This window comes from Carettochelys insculpta, chromosome 12 (assembly GCF_033958435.1).
Source record: "Carettochelys insculpta isolate YL-2023 chromosome 12, ASM3395843v1, whole genome shotgun sequence".
Taxonomy (NCBI): Eukaryota; Metazoa; Chordata; order Testudines; family Carettochelyidae; genus Carettochelys; species Carettochelys insculpta.
Genome location: NC_134148.1, coordinates 37446920 through 37467694, shown reverse-complemented (window position 1 = coordinate 37467694; position 20775 = coordinate 37446920). Strand labels below are relative to the sequence as shown.

General features: G+C 42.2%; 1 protein-coding gene across 4 annotated transcripts in view; it reads right to left on the bottom strand.

The window, feature by feature from the left end:
• LRRC28 (leucine rich repeat containing 28) overlaps positions 1-20242 on the bottom strand; it is a 93724-nt gene extending 73482 nt beyond the window's left edge. For 2 of the 4 annotated variants that reach the window (XM_075006975.1, XM_075006973.1), the window contains exons 1-5: positions 19598-19676; positions 11925-12151; positions 7613-7653; positions 3700-3737; positions 2819-2956 (exon numbers count right to left, since the gene is read on the bottom strand). In XM_075006975.1, the coding sequence (XP_074863076.1) occupies positions 2819-2956; positions 3700-3737; positions 7613-7653; positions 11925-12092 (385 nt within the window). In that variant the 5' untranslated portion in view covers positions 12093-12151; positions 19598-19676. Of the gene's footprint in view, positions 1-2818; positions 2957-3699; positions 3738-7612; positions 7654-11924; positions 12152-19597; positions 19677-20004 lie in introns of those variants that run through there. The other 2 variants (XM_075006974.1, XM_075006976.1) reach the window with 2 other exon arrangements.
• Between the last annotated feature and the right edge of the window lie 533 nt (positions 20243-20775).

The window sequence follows — 20775 nt, the reverse complement described above, 5'->3', positions numbered from 1 at the left end:
TTTTGGAACAGACCACAATGGTGAAGCCATAAATCTATTCCCTATTTACTTCAGCATAACTCAGCTTTTCCAGGGGAACCCCACTCTATACCTATTTTCTCAAAAAACCGAACTGCCAGTGAGTTCAGTGGGGCTTACTACAAAATTTAGTGCACTGTAAGAACAGTCAGTCTTTGCTTTTTGGTAACATGATTTAAATCAATCCACACGGCAACTAGTAATTTGGATGGTTATTATGCAACTCCCTATACTTACAAAATAGAGGGGAAATGCAGCTGCCTTTGCCTAGCAATAGAATACTATTGAAATAAAGAAAGAGAGGCAGTTGGTAAAAGAACATTTTATGTTACCATGACGTTAGACCTCAGCTTCCTCCATTTTATTTAACTCTGCTAGTTTTCCAGCATGAATATGATACAACAGCTCTCTATGAGGTTCACATACATGCTACACTGAGGATACAGGTAACTAAAGAGGCTAGAACATTTCAAGCTATCAAAACATTGTCAATCTTCTTCAGAATCCTTATTTTATTGCCTACAGATTTCATTAAAGTAATCCTTCCTGCAGAGCTCTGAACAAAGTGTTCACAATCTTTGTTATTCACAAGACAAAAGTTGTTCAATGCCCCTCACCATGTAGCACTACATACAGGAAATATTCAGTGAAATAGAGTAGCAAACTCTTTGCAGAAATGAAAGATTAACTTTGCTCCGAGTGATAATGCACAAGCAGCATACCTTCAGCCACAGAGACAGCATTTGGAAAAGTAAGAGGTTAGTAAGGGTATTAAGCTGTTTTTATACACAGACCTTACATCAGCACAACACCTAGATGCTGCTGGATCCTCTGCTGTACAAACAGGATATCATGCATCTTAAATTTTCATGTAGCCAAGGTTTTGAGTGCAAAGAATAAGGAAGCTTAACATCCAAAATTTCATATCATTCACAAGGAAATAAATGCAGTTTGCCTACATGATAATTTCAGTTCCTAATCAAATGTAGAAGACACAATCAACCCCCAGCAATGTAAATTATTAAAGTCTCTGTCTTTGAACCTTTTTCAGTTGGTATGTGACATTTTGCAGGAAATGTGTTGATTTTTCTTTGACCAAATCTGTCTTTCATGATATGACACAAGGTAATTTATCTATAAGAAACACAAGCTTCCTTATGCAAACTCAAAAGACATGTATCTCAAAGCTGATGATTTACTTGTTTTGTTTTATGATGTTTACAGGTTTATGTAATTTCATTCCAGGATATTTACAAAGTTATGTACATTTTTAATTTCTCATCACCATCACTTTTTGCATTAGGCTGCAAAGTTTATCTTATTACAGCTGAAAAAAACAGAGGGAAAACAACAACTAAATTTCTGTGCTTACAGCTTTAAGGAACAGCTAAAATATCTTTCTAAAGAATGAAAGATTGTTTGTTTTGCAAGCACAAGAAGAATATCTTCAAATTTGAGTTAAAATTCCAGCCAAAAGCTAGTTCTATTCGCTTAAGTAAAGCATTTTTTGAAATGCTGATATTAGACTACCTTGTGGACAGACTAACACATTAAAATGCAAAGCAAGTTTTTAAACAACCTCAACAAGAAAATAGCCTCATTTTTGAGAAAATTATTTTTACTTAGATCAGCAAGAAACAAATAAAAGCCACTGAAAAACTAGCAAAGGTTAATCTTTTTCTGATGGTGTCAGATTTCTTTTGGGTAATACTTGCTTTTTTAATTAAGTAGTTATATCAAAATTTGTTAACTGATGCCACAGTAAGGTTAATGAACTCTATATAGACAAAACTACAGGAGTAGTGTCTCTTCCAGGAGCACAGACATGGGAGAGCTGGGACAAGAGAGAGCAAGAGAAGAGCTAAATCCTTCAAATTCTCCAAAACTGAAATTCAATAAATTTTCCCTTCAGACGTTTTTCCACCTGAAGTCCACCATGGGACAGTTTTGGCTCATCTGTGAAAAAAGCAGCAGGGCTTGCAGCATGAGCTACACTGGCTACCTATGAGGACACCATGGGAACCCACCCAGAGGCTAATAAAGCCAATAATAGCTGTGCTTTGTTCATACTAATTAATTTTCCACCTTGAAAGTTGAAAGCAGGGAAAGTTGTTCGCAGAGCTGCCATTATTTCAAGGGAAAGATCCTCTTATCTTGACTTCCTGCACATGGCAGTGGAAATGCTCCACGTTTTTTTCTGAAAAATCTTTTTTTGTTTTTCCTCACCGCACCCCCCGCCAAAAAAAAACCCATGAGTATAGACAAGCCCTTAGTGTAGCAAGGCAATCCCAAAGGCCAGCTGAAAACCAAGACCCGATTGGTTTCCACTCCTTAAATAGCTGGAACTCTTAGTTCAATCTCTCCATCCTCATAGAAATGATATAATTCAAGATGGATTAGAGTACCAGGTGGCAGGATCACATGTCTTTCTACGATCAACCAAACTGAGGTCTTACAAACGAAAAAAAAATTAATGAGTAATTGGTTTGAGTACTGGGCATTTAAGTTCTTGAAGTGTCACTAATCACCCTCATTAGCACATTTAGAATTAAAACTACATTCACATTTCATATTGCTAACTTCACATACAAGAATGATACATGCATAAAGATAGCATATACACATTCAGCAAATTGTAACTTTGAAATTGATGTGTTACCTGGGGCATTTTGCATACAGCATTTTCAAGTTATGCATATTTATAAGCCAAATTTCATGAAGCATGGGGGAAATTTGTGATTGTACATACACGCACAAATTTAGTTTTAGGACAGTTCTGACACTGCTCTGAACCCCTTACCTGCAGGTAAGTATTTCAGTTGGTTGTTGGCTAATCGAAGGTGACGTAAAGACCTCAGGCGGCCAATCTCTGGGCACACAATTTCAAGAGCATTGTCACTTAGGTCCAGAAGCTGCAGTTTAACCAAGGAGCCAATAGCTAGTGAGAGAATAGAGGCAAAAAATAAATGTGACCCAGCAGTAAAGTTAAAACCTTAATAGGACCATGAGATGATAAAATAACTCAATATCTAATACCGATGATGAGCAGACTGTGAGGTATTAAAGCCACTGGTCTCATAACCAAATGCTATGAGAACTAAGTATTTTTAAGCATTTCTGTTCATAACACGCAGTTTTGGGAGGATAGAAATAGGAAAAAATAAATCACATATAAAAGACTATACAGTCTGGTATTTTTCCCAACCATGATTCTCCCATGAAATTATTTTTTAGTTTCGTTTGCCATTCCGCGTCCAATTTACCCACCCCACACTGTGAATTTTAAGCTCTCTTTTCAAAGATATGACATTTTGTTTCAAAATAAAACATAAAGGAAGAGAGAAGCCAATGCAGTCATTGATTCTTTAGGTTTAAGCTATGAACCACAATGGAGAGAAAACAAAAGTATTATATGTAATAATTGACTTAGAGAGCAGGAACAATTCTGGAGAGTAGTTTTTTTCTGATAAGTGCCATTTAGTCTTTTTACTTCCTGTAATTTGGAACAGAGCAAACATTACCTAGGTTCATGTGAAAGTTTAATAATTTAACATAGTACAAGCAAGGATATGAACACCCTAATTCAAATGGTATATTTCAGAGGAAATCTTCAGAATTTCAAATAAAATTAAATATTTGATAATCTCTCCCCACTTATTTTGACACTAATAGGGCACTTACCTTCAGGTACAACAACTATGTTATTTGAATGTAGGTACCTGGGGGAGAAAGAACAAACAATATCACCTGTTACCCTAAAGGACTTTGGTTAGACAATCACCTGGCAAACACCCTCACAGCCATTTCTCTTTCTGACCATGACATTAGACAGCACAGTAAATCATACAATACTAATTAACATATTAATGTTTCACTTATAACCTATTAAATTAAATCATGAATAAATATTAAGGTCAACAATACCTTCGCTAATTATTATAACACTCAGATGAGATGCATATGATCACTTACAACCATTTCATTTCAAACTATTCTATACCGTTTTTACTTAACACCAACAAAAAATTCCCAAGGTAGTAAAAATAAATCAGGCACCACCAGATTGCACTGAACTCTGCCATACGCCCTCTCCTGAAATGTACAGGGGGAAACTAAACAAACAAACAAATCTACTAGGTACAGTTACACTTTCATAAGCATGCATAATCTACTTGTCACTATCAGGGCTTTTTTCCCACCGGAACGCTGTGGAACAGCGTTCCAGCACCCTTTTTTCAAGAGCTGCCATTCTGGCAGACAGCTGGGCTATGCTCCCCACTCAGGGCAGCGGAGGGCAGTGGGGGGGGGCCCCAAAATGCAGCTCAGTAGAGCCACACATGTTGAGCACCCCTGCCCCCTGCTCTACACACATACAGTTCCAGCTGGGAGCCACACAGATCTTCTGATCCCAGTGTAGCTACTGCGCTCTGCCTGGGAGCCATGCAGCTCCTTCTGCCACAGCAGCAGCTGTAGCCCGGTGCAGTGCATACTCCCTCAGCATCTGCAGCTGGTCATGGCATTGGGGCCCAGCAAGGGCTTGGGGTGCAGTGCCTCACTTGTGGCTCAGCCTGGCCCAGGAGGCCTGGCGCTGCCCCGGAAGCCCAGCATGATGCCTTCATCCCCAGCTCCGCTGAGTTGAGTTAAATTACAGGGGTGGGGTGGGGTGGGCTGGGGTTGCCTGGTTCAGCAGCAGGGGTTGGGGAGCATTGACAAAGCTGAGAGGAAGGCTGGGGGTGCCTGGCTCTGGGGAAGGGAGAAGCATTCCTTTAGAACCAGGGGGAGGGACTGGGGTGCCTCATTCTGGGTGAGGGCACTGATTTAAGAGCTGGGAGGGGCTCTGGGGGTGCCTGGCTCTGGGAGAGACAGAGGGCATTCATTTAGAGAAGGAAAGGGGGCGGGGGCCGTTTGGGGCTGCAGGGGAGGGTTAAGCCTGGGGGAGGTTTGGGGCTTGAATTCTGCCACCTTCTTTTCTTAAAAAAAAAGCAGTCATGATAATGTGATATTTTTAAAAATGTAAAATACTAAATGAAATTTTACAAAAGCAATATTTCACAAGTAAATATAGTGACAAGTCCAGACAAATTTCAGTAGCTGTTTTAAAATTGATTACATGCGTTTAGCACACCCTGGTGGTGAAAACCCACAATTGCTAAAATTTAAAAACCAGAGTTTAGCCTACATCTTTTAAACTGTAATTTCTGCTTGAAAACAGAAAGACTAAATACCCTTTGTAGACAAGCAATTACTACCTGAAAATACTGCGACCTTATCTAATCCCAAAGGATAATGAATAATCTGATAATTTAAGCATATGAGGGAAAAAAAAAAAAGCGAACAAACTATTCTTCCATTCTACTGTGAAACAGTACTCCCAAAGCAGGGTCATGTCTCTCTGGGAAGATGAAAAAAAACTAACTAGTGAAGTGTGACCACAGACTTCTCAATTTTTTTCATAGTCTCAGTTGTTTAATAGTAGATCTTTAGTCCTTATGGTTGTGAAGAATGGAACCTGTGTTTAAGTGATGCAGATACATCTGCCTGTGTTTGAGGATAGCCTGAAATAGTAACTAAAAAAGCAGTACTGTTGAACCTTAAAAGACTAACTATATTATTTATTAAGTGATGAGTTTTCATGGAACAGAGCAACTTCTTCATTTCTGGAGAATACTGATAAACTGAGAGAAAGGATTTTAAAAAGATAGGAAAAAAAAGCAAAGAAAAAACTGACAGATCAGCAAGACAGAGCAGAATGAAACAATAACCATAATTATAAACTGCTCCACTCATTTCAGAGGGTGCTAAGTATGTCATTAATGTTGATACAAACTATTTCACTCCTCAAAGCGCAAAAAAAAGCAAGAATATCATATTGCAAAGCTCTATAAAAAGTTTCCCATGTGAGGGTTGCACCTCAGTGGGAAATAGGGAAGGCATTAAGATGAGTAGATCTTTAAAAAACACTTAGGCTATATTCACACTACAGAGATCTTTTGAAATAAGGCCTTCCAGAAGACCTCTTCCAAAAGAACTTCTTTTGATAGAGTGCGTCCACACACAAAAAAGTGTATCAAAAGAGTAATCTGCTCTTTCAAAAGAGAGCATCCACACTGCCCCTGTTCTTTCAAAAGAGCAGGCCACGGATCGACGGGAGGACCGCTCTTTCAAAAGAAGGGCCCTGTAGAGCATCTCCAAGTTTCTTTCATGAAACTGGAGTGGAAGAGTGCTTTTGAAAGGATCGCCACATTTTTTTAATTTACTTTCGAAAGAACATTTTTTGTGTGTAAACGCTCCATGGGAATTTTCAAAAGAGCGCCCTTCTTTCAGAAATTCTTAAGAACTTGCTAGTATAGACACAGCCCTGGTGGTACTGCAAAGGGGATATGTTTTATTTTCCTTAAAGGCAGCTTAGCTTTCAAGAGTTTAGGAAACACTGCTCTAAAATAAGGGAGATACATTTAATAATATAGCAAATTATTCTTCTTAAAATAAAATCTGTGTATTTTATTACAGTATCTGTTTTTACTTCATTTCTTCTTCTAGATTTGAAAAAAAAATATTGTTTCAGCTACAATTTAAATTGTGTTCTTTCAACTACAGAAATTGCAGAAAAATTGCAATCATCTATGTACCAAATAAATGTCATAATAGTAACACAACTAAGCTTGGTGGTCATGTGATAACTAAATCAATAAATATGCATTAGAGTTCTTTTGCTTATTTGTTGCTGTTTAAATTAACCTCCTTCAAGCACTTTTAGGCCAGCTCTTCTAAAGGCATCATCAGATAATACTAAAAGTTCCTGATGCACAGTGGCAAATCATCAAACACCAGTAAACATAACCAGTAAAAAAGATGTTTTGCTGTTTCAGTGTAGGTGAACCCAAAATACAGGGCAAGATTGTCTCTTCAGCAAGCTAGAAACTGCAATGACCTACAAAACAGTTAAAGTATGTTGTGGACACAAATCCTACAAAAGGTGCAGTTTCAACAGCCAAATTGAGAAGACAAGCTCAGACAGACAACTTATACTGCTAGAACACTGACTGTTTCCTTGAAGTTTCAATGTACACAGTATGTACTTCAAAAACACATTACACTACCAAACTCTCCATTAAGATCAGGTTGTATCTATCATAAAATAGAAGGCAGGTAAGACAACAAAGCATATTTAAAGTTTATTTCTAATGCATAATGGTTGTTTGGTAAACTGCATCAAATGTAGAGTTTAAGAATATACATCTCCTGATCAAATGAGGTACACTGTATGCCTAATTACAAAGGACAATACAATAAATGTCATGCCTCCCCCAGGTGGGTCAAGGTACACAGGTCTGGTATGAAGATTACCATACTTTCTTACCACATGGGGAGGAGGAAATCAATATTCCCTCATCATGCAATTTTAACAAGAAATTATGACACAGAAAGGAATTTCAGCGTGGGCCTGAATGTAGCCAAAACCCAAAAAACGCATTTTATTACCCTTGAGAAAAAAACTACATTATTCTAAAAAGGAATATTGTATATAAACACAATATTGTTCTTTAAAAAAATATTGATAGCGATTAGCAAAATAAAATTGGCCCAAACTCACAATTCCACAAGATTTGGAAGCTTCTGTGCAAGGTTTTCTGGCTGGGGGAAAAAAAAAATTGTTATTTTAGAAACTAACATGCACCCTACTCATTTAATAACCGCACCAATAAGATTTCTCATATGTGGGATCTCATTTGTTTTAGAACCTCTGCTAATGTTCTCAAAAGGTAATTCCCCCATCTCACATGCACATCTCACCAGGCCAATCTGGGAACCCAATGATGAAATTTTAATAGAGCATCTTGTGACACATTCTTTGATCATCTAGAAATGACGCTGTTGGTATCTAGAGCAAATTAACTACAACCCTCCAAGGGTGAAAGAATGGATTATCAATACTCAGCTTTAGAAATGGAATTAAAGCTAAGGAGTTGGGGATGAGATAGAAAGAAAATGTTTGCTTGCAAGAGCATCACAAACATACTTTTTTTTTTTTTTGTAATACTGCTCAGTAAGACTAGCATCCTCTATAGTTATTCAGCCACCACTTGTACTACTCACATCAAACCTGTCAGGTGCATGTCCTTTCCTGTATCTGACTCAAGCCCAGGTGCACATTTGTTTCTGAATAGCCTTTTTAAGTGTAAGCAACATTACTGCACTCAACGCTTTGAGATCAATACGGCTATCTTCATTTTAAGGCACAGCAGGTTAGAGTTTCACCTCTGTCTGAGCTCCATTTGGTGCAAGACAGCAAAGGTTAGCAAGGGGTATGGCTACTACTCTGTGGGCTTGTCTACAATGTCGCCTCCCTCCCGCCCACAACACAGAGCCTTAGCAGGAAAGTTCAAGGTAAAGAGAGCTTTCCCTCGAAATAATTACACCAGCTCTGCAAGACTTCTGCAGACTCACACCTTCCTTTCAAGGTAGAAAAGGAATGTGTGTGAACAAAACACTGCTATTATCAGCTCATGTGAAGGCTCCTTTTGCAATGCTGGGGCTGTGAACAATGGACACTCCATTTCACAATGCAATTTTACTTAGGCTATGCCCAAAATTTTGGGGAGTAAAGGCACATCGAAGTAGCGCAGGCACTTGAAAGTGCCCACAGTTACATGTCATGCTAATGCTTCAAAGTTTGACGCTTCAAAGTTGCTGCGGAGGAGGATTAGCCTAACTAAGTGCTGAATATTCATCACAGCACTTCATTAGTGATCTCCCACGAGCCAGATTACCAGAACCCCTTTGAAGTATGGGGTAAGTGTAGACTTGGTCTTTGAGATAAAAACATCAAAATAATAAATGTCAAAATAAACCTGCAGTGTAGACATAGCCCTTGATTCTGAACTAGTCGAAACAGAAGGTGCTTGAACTCTTACCAGTTCCCTTCTGTCCCCTGACACATTCCCTGTACCCTAGAGCAGGGGTGAGCAAACTTTTTACATCAGGCCCCACTTTTTGTCCCTGTGATTAGCAGACCTGCCCTCAAAATTCATCTAATGTAATCCAAACAACAGAAATTTTGGTTACGGTCATTTGAAAAAAAGAAAAAGGAAGAAAAAAAAGAAAAAACTTTCAGCACATGTAAGAAAATAAGTATATAAAAATGTAAAAATGTTATTAATCTGTATATAAATGTGAATACACATACATAAGAACAGTAACATATTTCAACATTTTTAATGAGCTGGATGAGCCTGAGACCCAGAAGCTAATCGTGCTACACCCCTTTACAAAATTTCATGCCCTGAGCCCATTTTGCGCACCCCTGCCCCAGAGGGAAGGGAAACTGGCGTGGGAACTAACTAATGGTTCATGCCATCTGAAGGCCTCTCGTAACACAGAAAAATCTCAGCTGGCCAGTGTGGCCAAAATCGGATGTTTGAATTGCCTGAGTTGTGCAAAGGAACCATGTATCAGAGAGGTAGCCATGTTAGTCTGCATCTTCAAAAACAAGAAGAAGTCCTGTGGCACCTTGTAGACTAACAGATATTTTGGAGTGTAAACTTTCATGGGGAAAGACCTGACCAAGTGGGTCTCTGCCAAATGAGCCAAGTGAGACATCAGAATTTTGTATGAATCTGTATTAACTGGGTGTATTTTAGCATACTGGAGAAGCATGTTAGCCTAAAGCTTAGTAAGGCTTTTCAGTCATGTTAAGCTAACACTGAAAAACATGCCCTATTTTGCCAATAAAGACAGATATACGTTTTCTTGGAAAGAGCAACTAACGGGAATTGTATTAGAGGACAGAATGTATTACATTGGATTCCATACTGAAAATGCTTACTCAAGATTAAGAGAATGTTACTGTTTAGGAAATCTACTCTAAAAGGGGTGACTGCATTTTAATTTTAAAAATCTGGTTATAACTAACTATATGGAAAGCAGAATTTAGATATGCAGAACTGGAAATAAGTTTTAATGAAGAAGATTTAACAGCACACAGTATGGCAACATAATCATGTACAGCATGATTCATTTTCATGTTCATTCTTCATCTAAATTTAAACAATATTCCTTCCCCACACTTATTTCTTCATAATTGGAAAAATTATGTAACAGATAGTATGGGTATATTTCTCATATACTTAAGTACAAACCTCAGCTCAGCCTTAACTATGAAGTAGTAACCAGAAACTCCACAACAGAGTTAATTTTTTAAATGAAAGTTTCACTCAAGTCACAAAAGAAAACAAGAAAAAGCTAAGCAGTGATTGCCACCTGCTGGAAAGTCTGTATTACATCCATTTTCGACATGATATGCATGCAGTCCCCTAATGTAACCTAGAAAGGTTTTTGCATAATATTCTTTTCCTTGTATATTTTTCTCAATGTTAAATACATGCAGAAACTAGCTTGACCTGTAAAAAAAAAGTTTTTTGCTTTAAAGCATTCTCATGGAAAACATTTCAGTCTAACTTATCTCTAGATCAATGCTAATGAATTCCTGCACTAAACTATTTATTAGTCCAATAGATGCTTCCAATGTGTCTGTTTTAGCGTACAGGTTGAACCTCTCTAACTGGAAAATCTCTTCGCTGTCAAACTCGGAAGCCCAGCACAATTTTAGTTAGCCATACGACCATTTATCATGGATATGGCCAAGTTTCCCATGGTCCCATAAAGTTTGTTTACAGCACAAAACACAGAGCAAGAACTCGTGGCTCTTACTTAGCTGTAATTTACCCCCAATGTCTTCTAAGAGTTCAGCAGGCAGTGGAAATGTTGGCAATGTGCAAGACAATATTGACCTCCAATCATCCAGCAAATTCTCTCATCGGCACAGGTCAGGTCCCGAAGGCGCCAGATGAGAGAGGTTCAACCTGTAGTAGATTCTGTTTACACCCTCAATAAAAAATTACTGATCTTTCCCTCACAACATGAAACAGCTCAAAAAATAAAATGTGTGATTACACTAAAATAGAAGGAATGAGGTAGTCAATTTGAGTTTTAAAAGCTCAGAGCAGAAATCTTGCACATTAATGAGTATATGACCATCAACAGGGTTGCATCTGATGAAGCAGGCCTTTGCCCACGAAAGCTTATGCTCCAAAATATCCGTTAGTCTACCAGGTGCCACGAGACTTGTTGTTGTTCTCAAAGCTACAGACTAACACAGCTACCTCTCCGATACTCATCAACAGGGTATTACTCCAGCCTCTTCCAACAAACAGCATTTAACGTCTAAACTTGATGTAACTGTAAACAGACTGCACAGCTGACTCAGTAAGAACCAACTAAAAGTCTGTGACATAAGTATAACTTGAGTTAATAATTAGGAAAAAGGAAATTTGCTTCACAAAGCAGGTGCACAATAGCCAGTATTCTGCAGGGAAAAGACCAAATCATACTGAGTAATTGCCAAGTATTGATTCACTGATTTGCAGTAAGAAGAGCTACAACCTTACTAAATTGTTTTCTAAGGAAGATTTTAAATATAACCTCAGGTTAGCCCAGACATTTCTACATTCCTTGGATAGGGTAGCCAATAGCCATGGGTTCTACCAGTCTGAAAGGCCAGCTTAGGATCACAGCCTAAGACTAGCACCTACTGCATTTTCAATTAGACACATAGCAAAGAAAACGCTATCCAGCTGGACAAACGAAGAAGATCTGCAAAGTGTGATGCCTCTCAGGAGAGTTTTACCAAACAATAAAAAGGAAAATGGAGCATTCGACTTGTGGGCAAAATCTGTGTTTAAAATCTTCACAATGGAGCTAGGTCCTGATTGATGTTTAGCACCACTCAAAACAAGCCTTTCTGAAAATAACAGGCTACAAAAATGCACTTCATCACACCTTTCACATCAGACATTTTCAAACTACAAACACGGACAATAAGTAATACAACAAACAATTTATCATACCAGTGTGGTCAAGGAGTTTCTTTTCATGTAAAGTCTCTCCAGGTACTGTAGGCCTTCATCCTTCAATAATTCCAAAGGAAAATTATGCAGATTTCGGTAATTTAAGAACAAGTTCTTGTGCCTTTCCAGCTTTGCCTCTGAGATTGTTTTACAAAGCTCTGATGCCATTATGAACTTGTCCCAGGTGCCACGTTAGAGTTCTACATCTTCAGAATGCATACCCATTTCTAAAGATAAAGCAAAAGAAGGAAAACATTGTAGCAACAAGATACTCAATTTAATTAATATTAACAACATGGAGGAAGGAACAAAAGTAAAAAACAGGGAAAGAACAGGCTGAAGACTAGTCACATAAATTAGATGTATTCAAGTTGGCAGGTCCTGATGAAATTCTTCCTAGGATACTTTAGGAAATACCTGAAACAATCTCAGAATCATTAGCACTTTTCCTCAAGAACTCATGAAGTGTGATTGAGGTCCCAGAGAACTGCAGGACAAAAGTTGTACCTAATTTTTGAAAAGTGAAACAAAGATGATCTGGGAAATTTTAGACTCATAAGCCTATCTTTAAGCATGGAAAGATACCAAAATTATTAAACAATCAATTTGAAAGCACTGAAGAGATAAAGTTAAAAGCAGTAGCCCGCACAGACTATTACTGCCTACTGAACGTGGGGAAAAAGCAGATGTGACATAACTACATTTTAACAAGGCTTTTGACTTAGGCTGTGGCCACACTTGGCCGAAACTTCGAAATGGCCATGCAAATGGCCATTTTGAAGATTACTAATGAGGTGCTGAATTGAATATTCAGCGCCTCATTAGTCTTAGGACACTTCCGGCCACAGCGCTTCAAAAGCACCGCTTTTGAATGCTCGCTGCAGCAACACAAGAGTTCTTTTCAAAAGGTACCCGCACCTTTCAAAATCCCCTTATTCCTCTCAGCAAAGGGGAATAAGGGGATTTGAAAGGCACGGGGTCCTTTAGAAAAGAACCCCCGTGTAGCCGCACTAAGCCACGAGCATTTGAAAGCGGCACCTTCGAAGTGCAGCGTCCAGAAGTGTGCTAATGCTAATGAAGCACAGAATATTCAATTCAGCAGATAGGAATAAGGGGATTTTGAAGTTGCCAGGGTCCTTTCAAAAAGGAGCTCTATCTGGATGAGCCACCCAGTGGCGAGCTGTGGCGATTTTGAAGTGCCGCGGCCGCCGGCATTTTAATGAGGCGCTGAATATGTATTTCAGTGCTTCATTAGTAAACTTCGAAATGGCCATTTGCACGGCCATTTCGAAGTTTCGGGATAGTGTAGACATGGCCGTAGAAACTGGAGAGCTCAGAGGACAGCAACAAGAATAACGGTTTAGAAAATTTGACCTTAAGGAAAAGTTAAAAAAACTCTGGGCTTTCATGTTTGAAAACAACCCTAGAAAACGAGAAGTGCTAAGATAACAAAAATTAAAAATCACTCTAAGCCTGAACACCACAGACTCCATTTTACTTCTGCTGTACAATGTTAACTCATCAAATTCTGTTTACACTTCACATTACTTCGTGGTAATGTGAAAATTCCTCTTCAGTAAGATGCAAACTTTCAGGTCAGGTCAAGGCCTCTTTTCCCCCTAAACCTTGATTACTATTTTTGGTTCTCTGTGCCTTAAATATTGAGTCTGTTATGGTATGGCTATGATCTGAAGAAGTGGGTCTGTCCCACGAAAGCTCATCACCTAATAAATTATTCTGTTAGTCTTTAAAATGCTACTGGACTGATTTTTTGTTTTGATAGTATAGACTAGCACAGCTTTCTCTCTGTTACTTAGTTGATGTAGTGAAGGAATATATTTGAGCATCACTATAACATGTTCTTAATTAGATGACAGGGCCATAGAAAGCTCTCTATCAAAAGTAACTATGTCTGGTGCAGAACAAATAGGTTATTCACATCATAAATCATGTAGATTCTATTTTTCTTCTATATTGTGTATATTTCTGAAAGCATAAATTGGTCTGTAATGTGTACGTCTTTCTTACAAGCAACAAACACACAAAAGCATCCAAAAACAGCTTAAAATATTTTGCAGTGTGCCATCTGGATATTCTTTACTAAATGCTGGACTTGTGGAAAAGCAGACTCCATATCCACAGTGGATCAAATGTAACCATGGCATAATGATTACGGATTTCAGCAGTTTTGTATACTCACACCAGACAGGAGTTTAACTCACTGTTTTGAGGTTCCCACCCTTTCCCACTCCCAACTTCCAAATTGTTCATCACAAAATACCTTCCTTTCAAAGCACAGTAACTGAGGGCATGAGAGCCCAGGCCACAGAGGGTGGCTATTCTAGACATATATGTAGGTTCCAGGAAAGAGGGAGAGAAGAGGGTTGGGAAACCTCAAGCTGCTATATCACTGGAGAAAGGAGAAAACAAATGGAATGAGGAACTGGAGGCTGCTGTATCCCAGGGTGGGGGAGTAGATGAATGGAACCCACCAAAAACAACTCTATCGATGGGGAATGAGAAGATAAGTGGATGGAATGGGGGGAGTAGGAGGTACTTTATTGCTGCATGAGACAGCGAACAGATGTGTGGTGGAGAGAGTTAGAAGTGTTCAACTGCTCGATGGGGGAACAGGATGTACGCTATGGCTGGGTAAGAGGATGACTTGATCTGTGATGGAGAAATCAGAAACACCATACGGGGAAGATGAAGAAGTGTACAAGGGAGTACTGGGAAGTGACTAAGGCTAGATGAGAGGATGAATGGTTGAGTGAGGAGGTGAGAGGATAGGCCATGCTCTATGACTAGGTGAGGAATGAACTGATATATGAAGGGATGTACAGTGCTACATGGTAAGGTGAATGATGGAAAGTGGGAGGTATTGCTGTGTGGTAGAGCCAAATGTGAGTATAAGCAGGCACACAAGGTTGTATATGTATGTGTAAGGGAAATAATAGGTGTAAGAGGTTCTGTATGGCTAGACAGTAAACAGGTGATTGTCATATTATCTGACCGAAAAGGTAGATGTCTAATGAAGATGTGACATGTAGCCACAGCCAGAAAGAATAAACCAGCTCACAGGCTGAATGACTCTGTGTCTACTTTGGAAGATTTGTTAGGAAGATATGTAAATGAGAGTTGGGCTGTTACATTAAGTTAGAGAAGAACTTCAAACGCAAATCTGCATGGTTAGAGCTTTAGAATGGTAGGTGTTTGCTCAAGTCTTGTTATATAAATAAGCAAAACTCATCTATTAGGACAGCCTTCATTCAAATTCAAAAGGGAATACCGAACATTTGCAGCGAAACTTGGATGAAGTAGTATTATTGTCTCTGTGTCTTTGAAGGCTGTGGTAAACTGAATATGAAGTGTTTAATGGATATCCTATGCTAATTGCTTCAATGTTTGGGAGACAGAAGGTTACAACAAAAGCCTATTGTTATCCCAGGCTCAGAGGCTGCTAGAAATTAAGTATAAGGGTCTTTTGGATAAGATCCTTTTTCACCTCAGATCTGCTTGGATGCTCACAGGGCAAGTTGCAAGCCATTTAGGATGACATCCCCAGATGCCCACGTGCCCCTGTAATAGACATTGACATAGATTGGGATTGATGCCGAAAGATCCGTCTGCAACTATAAAGCTCAATAACACTACCAATCTGACAGCAGAACTTTACTCATGTCTGTATGTGATTCATAGAATCATAGAATCCTAGAGCTGGAAGAGAACTCAGGTGGTCATGGAGTCCAGCCCTATGCCCATAGTAGAACCAACCTTAACTAAATCATCCCAACCAGGACTTTATCAAGTCGGGATGTAAAAACCTCTAGGTATGGAGATCTTACCACCTGTCTAGGTAATGCACTGGTACAACCAATTTCAACTCTCACCTTTCCTTCTCTTTATAAACAGACCTTTCGATTTTAGATACTATTTTAGATACTGAAAGACTGGCAACATGATTTCTGGGTAAGACTTAAGCTGTATATTTACCTAGGTGTGTATCAGATTGGCCTATTATAGCACAACCCCGATTATCCAACACCCAGTAATCCAACAGTCCATTGTATCCAATGCACACACCCCACCCCATCCCCAATCACCTGACATCTCGGGATATCCAACCATCCATCAGTCCTGTTTGTGTCAGCTAATTGGGGTTTTACTGTACTAAATGGGACTGGTTATAAGGAATCACTCATCTCTAAAATCAGTAGTTTTGATGGGGTTACAATACTGGAATGACTCAGGAACTACTCTGATCGATGACTAAGAAGCCAATATGCTGAGACAGACGTTACTGGTGGGGGGGGGAGGGGCAGAAGGAATTGGTTTGGTATATCTCATGGGTAATAACTACCAACATTTTGGGACAGGTTTACCCTTTTTTCAGCAGCGTGATATGAATCTGGCATTTTCAGTTATGATCATGAAAGCATGGTTACAGTGCTGTATGGCCCAAGAGACAAGAACAAATAGGTGAATGAAATGGTGGAAGATGCAGTAATAGGTATGTGACATTGCACCCCATATTCTTTATGGAAATCTGCTTATGAATAGGAATATGCTTTTTGCAAAATTTTTCATGTAACATCACTGGAAAGCTTGTAAGCCACAGAATGTATATGTTCTGTTTGTATGTAGGTACTATTTCTGTATCTGAAATTAGGAATACTGACTGTAGACACATTACCAATATTTTCATATTAAGAAAAGCCTATCTCCAGCTCATCAGGAACTACAATGAAGAATAATAACAGAGAGAATGAATGAGAACAATGAAGAAGGCACACACAGAGCTAATAGCCTATTAGCTACAGAAAGGCAAGTGGGATGAGAGCTGTCTCCCTGAAGACATTCTACAAACATGAGTCCATGTCACCTGATGCTGGAATCCACCATGAATTTGTACTTTGCCAAAGTTTTATGGACTCGAACAAACACTTCCCAGCATGGGGACATACTATACAAGGGAAGGGAAGTAAACAATTACAGTCATCTTATAGATTGCCTCCCCAACCAGAGTGGATACATGAAGACATCTGGAAATAAAAGGACTGTAAGGCCAATGGTAGAGAACTGCAGGATCTGGATCAGAAAAAATCTCTCTGGTCTGAGAAGGACTTTACCTGAAATAAGAACTAGAGTGACAAATTATGATTTGTAACAAGTGTTCTTAGCATATTAGGTTTTGCTGGCATGTTTTATTTCGTTTAGTAACTTACTTTGATCTTTCTATCACTTGCAAACATTTAAATCCTACTTTTCACACAATCACTTTTTTTAAGAAACCCAATGTAGATAATTGTTACGTGTGGGATAACAGCTGTGCACATTGCTTTTCCAATGATAAAGGGGACAAACAAGTCACAAGCTTGCTTAGCATAAATTTTATACAGAATATGATGGATTTATCTGGGGTACTGGTCCCATTAGGGCTGTACACCTGCATGCTGTGTCAAGTCCCGTGACTGAGCCTTCCCAGAGCTGCGATGATCTCCCCTGTGTTACTCTGCTATGGAATGTGAGTGTAACTTTGTATCAGAGCTCAAGAAGGGCAAAGGTTCTAGGTCAGCAAAACAGAGTGGTCAGGTGCCTCAGATAGCAGGAAGGCAGGCTCAGCAATGTGAGTGACAGTCTCAAGGGGATCTCTGTGACTGAACCCATCATAGAAGCATCAGCGGTAGAGTAGACAAAAGTCTATCGGAGAGAAGCTGTATAGGTCAATGTTTCTTAGTCTATGTTCCACAGAACATTGGTGTTCCATGATCAACTTGCAGGTATGCTGCAAGCACCTTACATTTTTGATATCATACACTAATGATACATATTTTCTATTATTAAAGCCAGATACAAGGTTACGCCTTCCTTGCCATCATAGCTGATGATATTATTTCATTTTGTTTTTGCTCTATACGTTGCTGTTTATTTTTTAGTCTGACTTTTTTTCGTATCATATGCTGATGGAGGAGGAGGTATATGGCCATGGGGAGGGGAAGATGTTAACAAACTATGTGAGCGAATGGAATATGAACCAGTTATGCAGGAGAAAGGGGAACAGATGGGAGGTGGCAGATGGTGTGTGGCCAGAGGGACAGGTTATGCAGCTGGAAGTGCTGTATGGCATGTCTGGACAGCAGGCCCCACTCCTCCCCTGAACCTGCTCTTTGCCACAGAGCCTGCTGTTCCCCTCCTGCCCTTTCCTCCTCCCAGAGAACCTGCTGTTCCCCTTTGCCGAGCAGCCCTTCCCCCATTGCAGAGCCTCCTATCCCCCCCCTTACAATGTTCTCTAAGTTTTCCTATCCATAAGCAGAATAAATTTTGTTATACACACCAAAGCATGTGTGACTGTGCACCACTAGTACAAAACACATACTGCCCACTGAGAGTGCTCTGCTCATCAACTGGGTGGCACCCAAATCTCTCCTGGGCAGCTGCCAGAGTGCTCAGCTTACAGAGAGCACCGACCCCTGCATATCCTGCTGCACAACGACCCCTGCATATCCTACTCTTCCCTTCCACAACCACACAGCATCACCCCCCATATAACCTCCTGTTTTTCCCTCTGTACTGCATCTCACCGCCCACACACACACATAAGCAGCCTGTTGTTCCCCCACTGTGCAGCATCTCTCCACCCCACATGACTTCTTGACCCTGACAATATACAGCACAGCCTCATAAACTGCTGTCCCCCCACAACAATATCTCCTCTGCATAACAGCACATTCTGTGTGGGGGAGGCTGCGGACGAGGGGGAACAGCAGGCTGCGCAGGAGGAGAAGCTGCAGGTGGCGGGGGGGCAAGTAGCCTGGGGAGGGGTTGCAAGGAGAGAGGGGACAGCAGGCTCTGCGGGGCGGGAGGGGGCCGCAAATCGAGGGGGACAGCAGGCTCTGTGGGGGGGCAGCAGGCTCTGCGGGGGGAGGGGCCCCAGAGCAAGGGGGTCAGCAGGCTCTGCGGAGGGGAGGGGCCGCAAATCGAGGGGGGATAGCAGGCTCTGCGGGGGGGGAGGGGCCACAAATCGAGGGGGGACAGCAGGCTGTGCAGGGGGGGAGGGCCGCAGGGCGAGGGGGACAGCAGGCTCCGCGGGGGGGAGGGGCCGCAGGGCGAGGGGGACAGCAGGCTCTGCGGGGGGGGGGGCGAAGGACTGCAGGGCAAGGGGGGCATCAGGCTCTGTGGGGGGAGGGGCCCCAGGGCAAAGGGGGCATCAGGCTCTGTCGGTGGGGAGGGGTCGCAAATCGAGGGGGACAGCAGACTCTGCGGGGGGAGGGGCCGCAGAGCGAGGGGGACAGCAGGCTCTGTGGGGGGGCGAAGGACTGCAGGGCAAGGGGGGCAGCAGGCTCTGTCGGGGGAGGGGCCGCAAATCGAGGGGGGATAGCAGGCTCTGCGGGGGGGAGGGGCCGCAAATCGAGGGGGGACAGCAGGCTCTGCGGGGGGAGAGGCTGCAGGGAGAAAGGACGTTGTCGGTTACCCGGTGCCCCCTCCCCCGCAGGAGTCGCAGCCCGTCGGTAACTATGGCAGCGGCTGAGCCGTGGAACTGAAGGGGGCGCGCCGCGTCGGGCGCTGCAGAAGGCGCGGGGAGCCCCAGGAGCTCATGGGGGTCGGAGACAGGAGCGGCGCTGCCCAGACCTCCGGCCTAGCGGACAACCCCCCTCCAGGTCCGACTCACTCACCTGCGCTGTCTCCCGGGCACTGCGGCCTCCCCTCAGCCCCAGGACAGACTCCGACTCCAACCCTCGGCCAGGATATCGCGAGATTTCGCTGGGGCCCTTCCGTGTCCTGGCTCCTCCCCCCGCCCCCTCCGCGCCTGGCGGCCGCGGTGACTTGGAATGTTGCTCCCGGTTCTGTCGAGGCCTGAGACTGGCCTGCTCCCCTCATCCCGGGCTGGGCGCGCCCCTATCAGGGGCTCCGACCCCCAGCGCCTGCCCAGGCCCCGAGCCCTCCCTCCATGCCCCGGCTGAGATCTCCCTCACTTGGGGATGCCACTGTCCCGGCCGGACGGACCGGACGTCACAATACAACCCCCCCCGGCCCCGGCCCCCACCCTCCCTGCGCTCTGCGTCAGTGGTCGGTCGCTCACCCTTCTCCGCTAGCATGGCGGGCTGGATGCCGCCGTTCATCTGTCACCATTCGCAGTCACATCCTGTGGCCCTTGAGTGGGGTGACATCCGTCCCGTGTGGGGCAGGACAGCCCCGTATTTCGGGCGCCATCCCGATTTATTTTGCCAAAGGGGCTAATTGCCCCGTATTCCCCTTTTTTACAGCGCAGGTGGCTGCCCCCCGCTGGGCGAGCCGGGAGCCGTACCCGCAGGGCTGTCACCCGGCTACCCCTGGCTGGCGGGAGCCAGATTGGTGCGGCTCACAGCCGGCTTCCCACAGCGGGCAGAAGGCAGGAGCTTCGCTGGCAGGGCAGCAGCCGCGTTCCCGGTGTCCCAAGCCATGGGGCAACCGAGAGCCGCGGCTGCCCCCGCTGTCCCCTGCAGCAGGGTTGCAGTCCCCACAGGTCTTACCAATGAAAATCGTTAGTCTAATGACATTGTTTGTCTTTAAGGCGCGACAGGAGACCCACATCAGCTCATTACCTAATAATAAAATTGTTTGTCTTTAAGGCGCTACAGGACTGCTTGGGGTTTTTTTTTGGTAATCACTGGGAGTTCAAGGGCATTTTGCTATGGTACAGGAATGTCCCTTCCAAAGACATGAAGAAACAAGGCAGCTTTTAGAACTTTCTTAACCCAGCAATGTTAAATATTCTGAATGAATGAAATGATGTAACAGCTCTGAAAACATCGTATGTATCTACAAATGTATCAGAATGTGATCCCAATCCATCCTCATATTTCATTAGTTT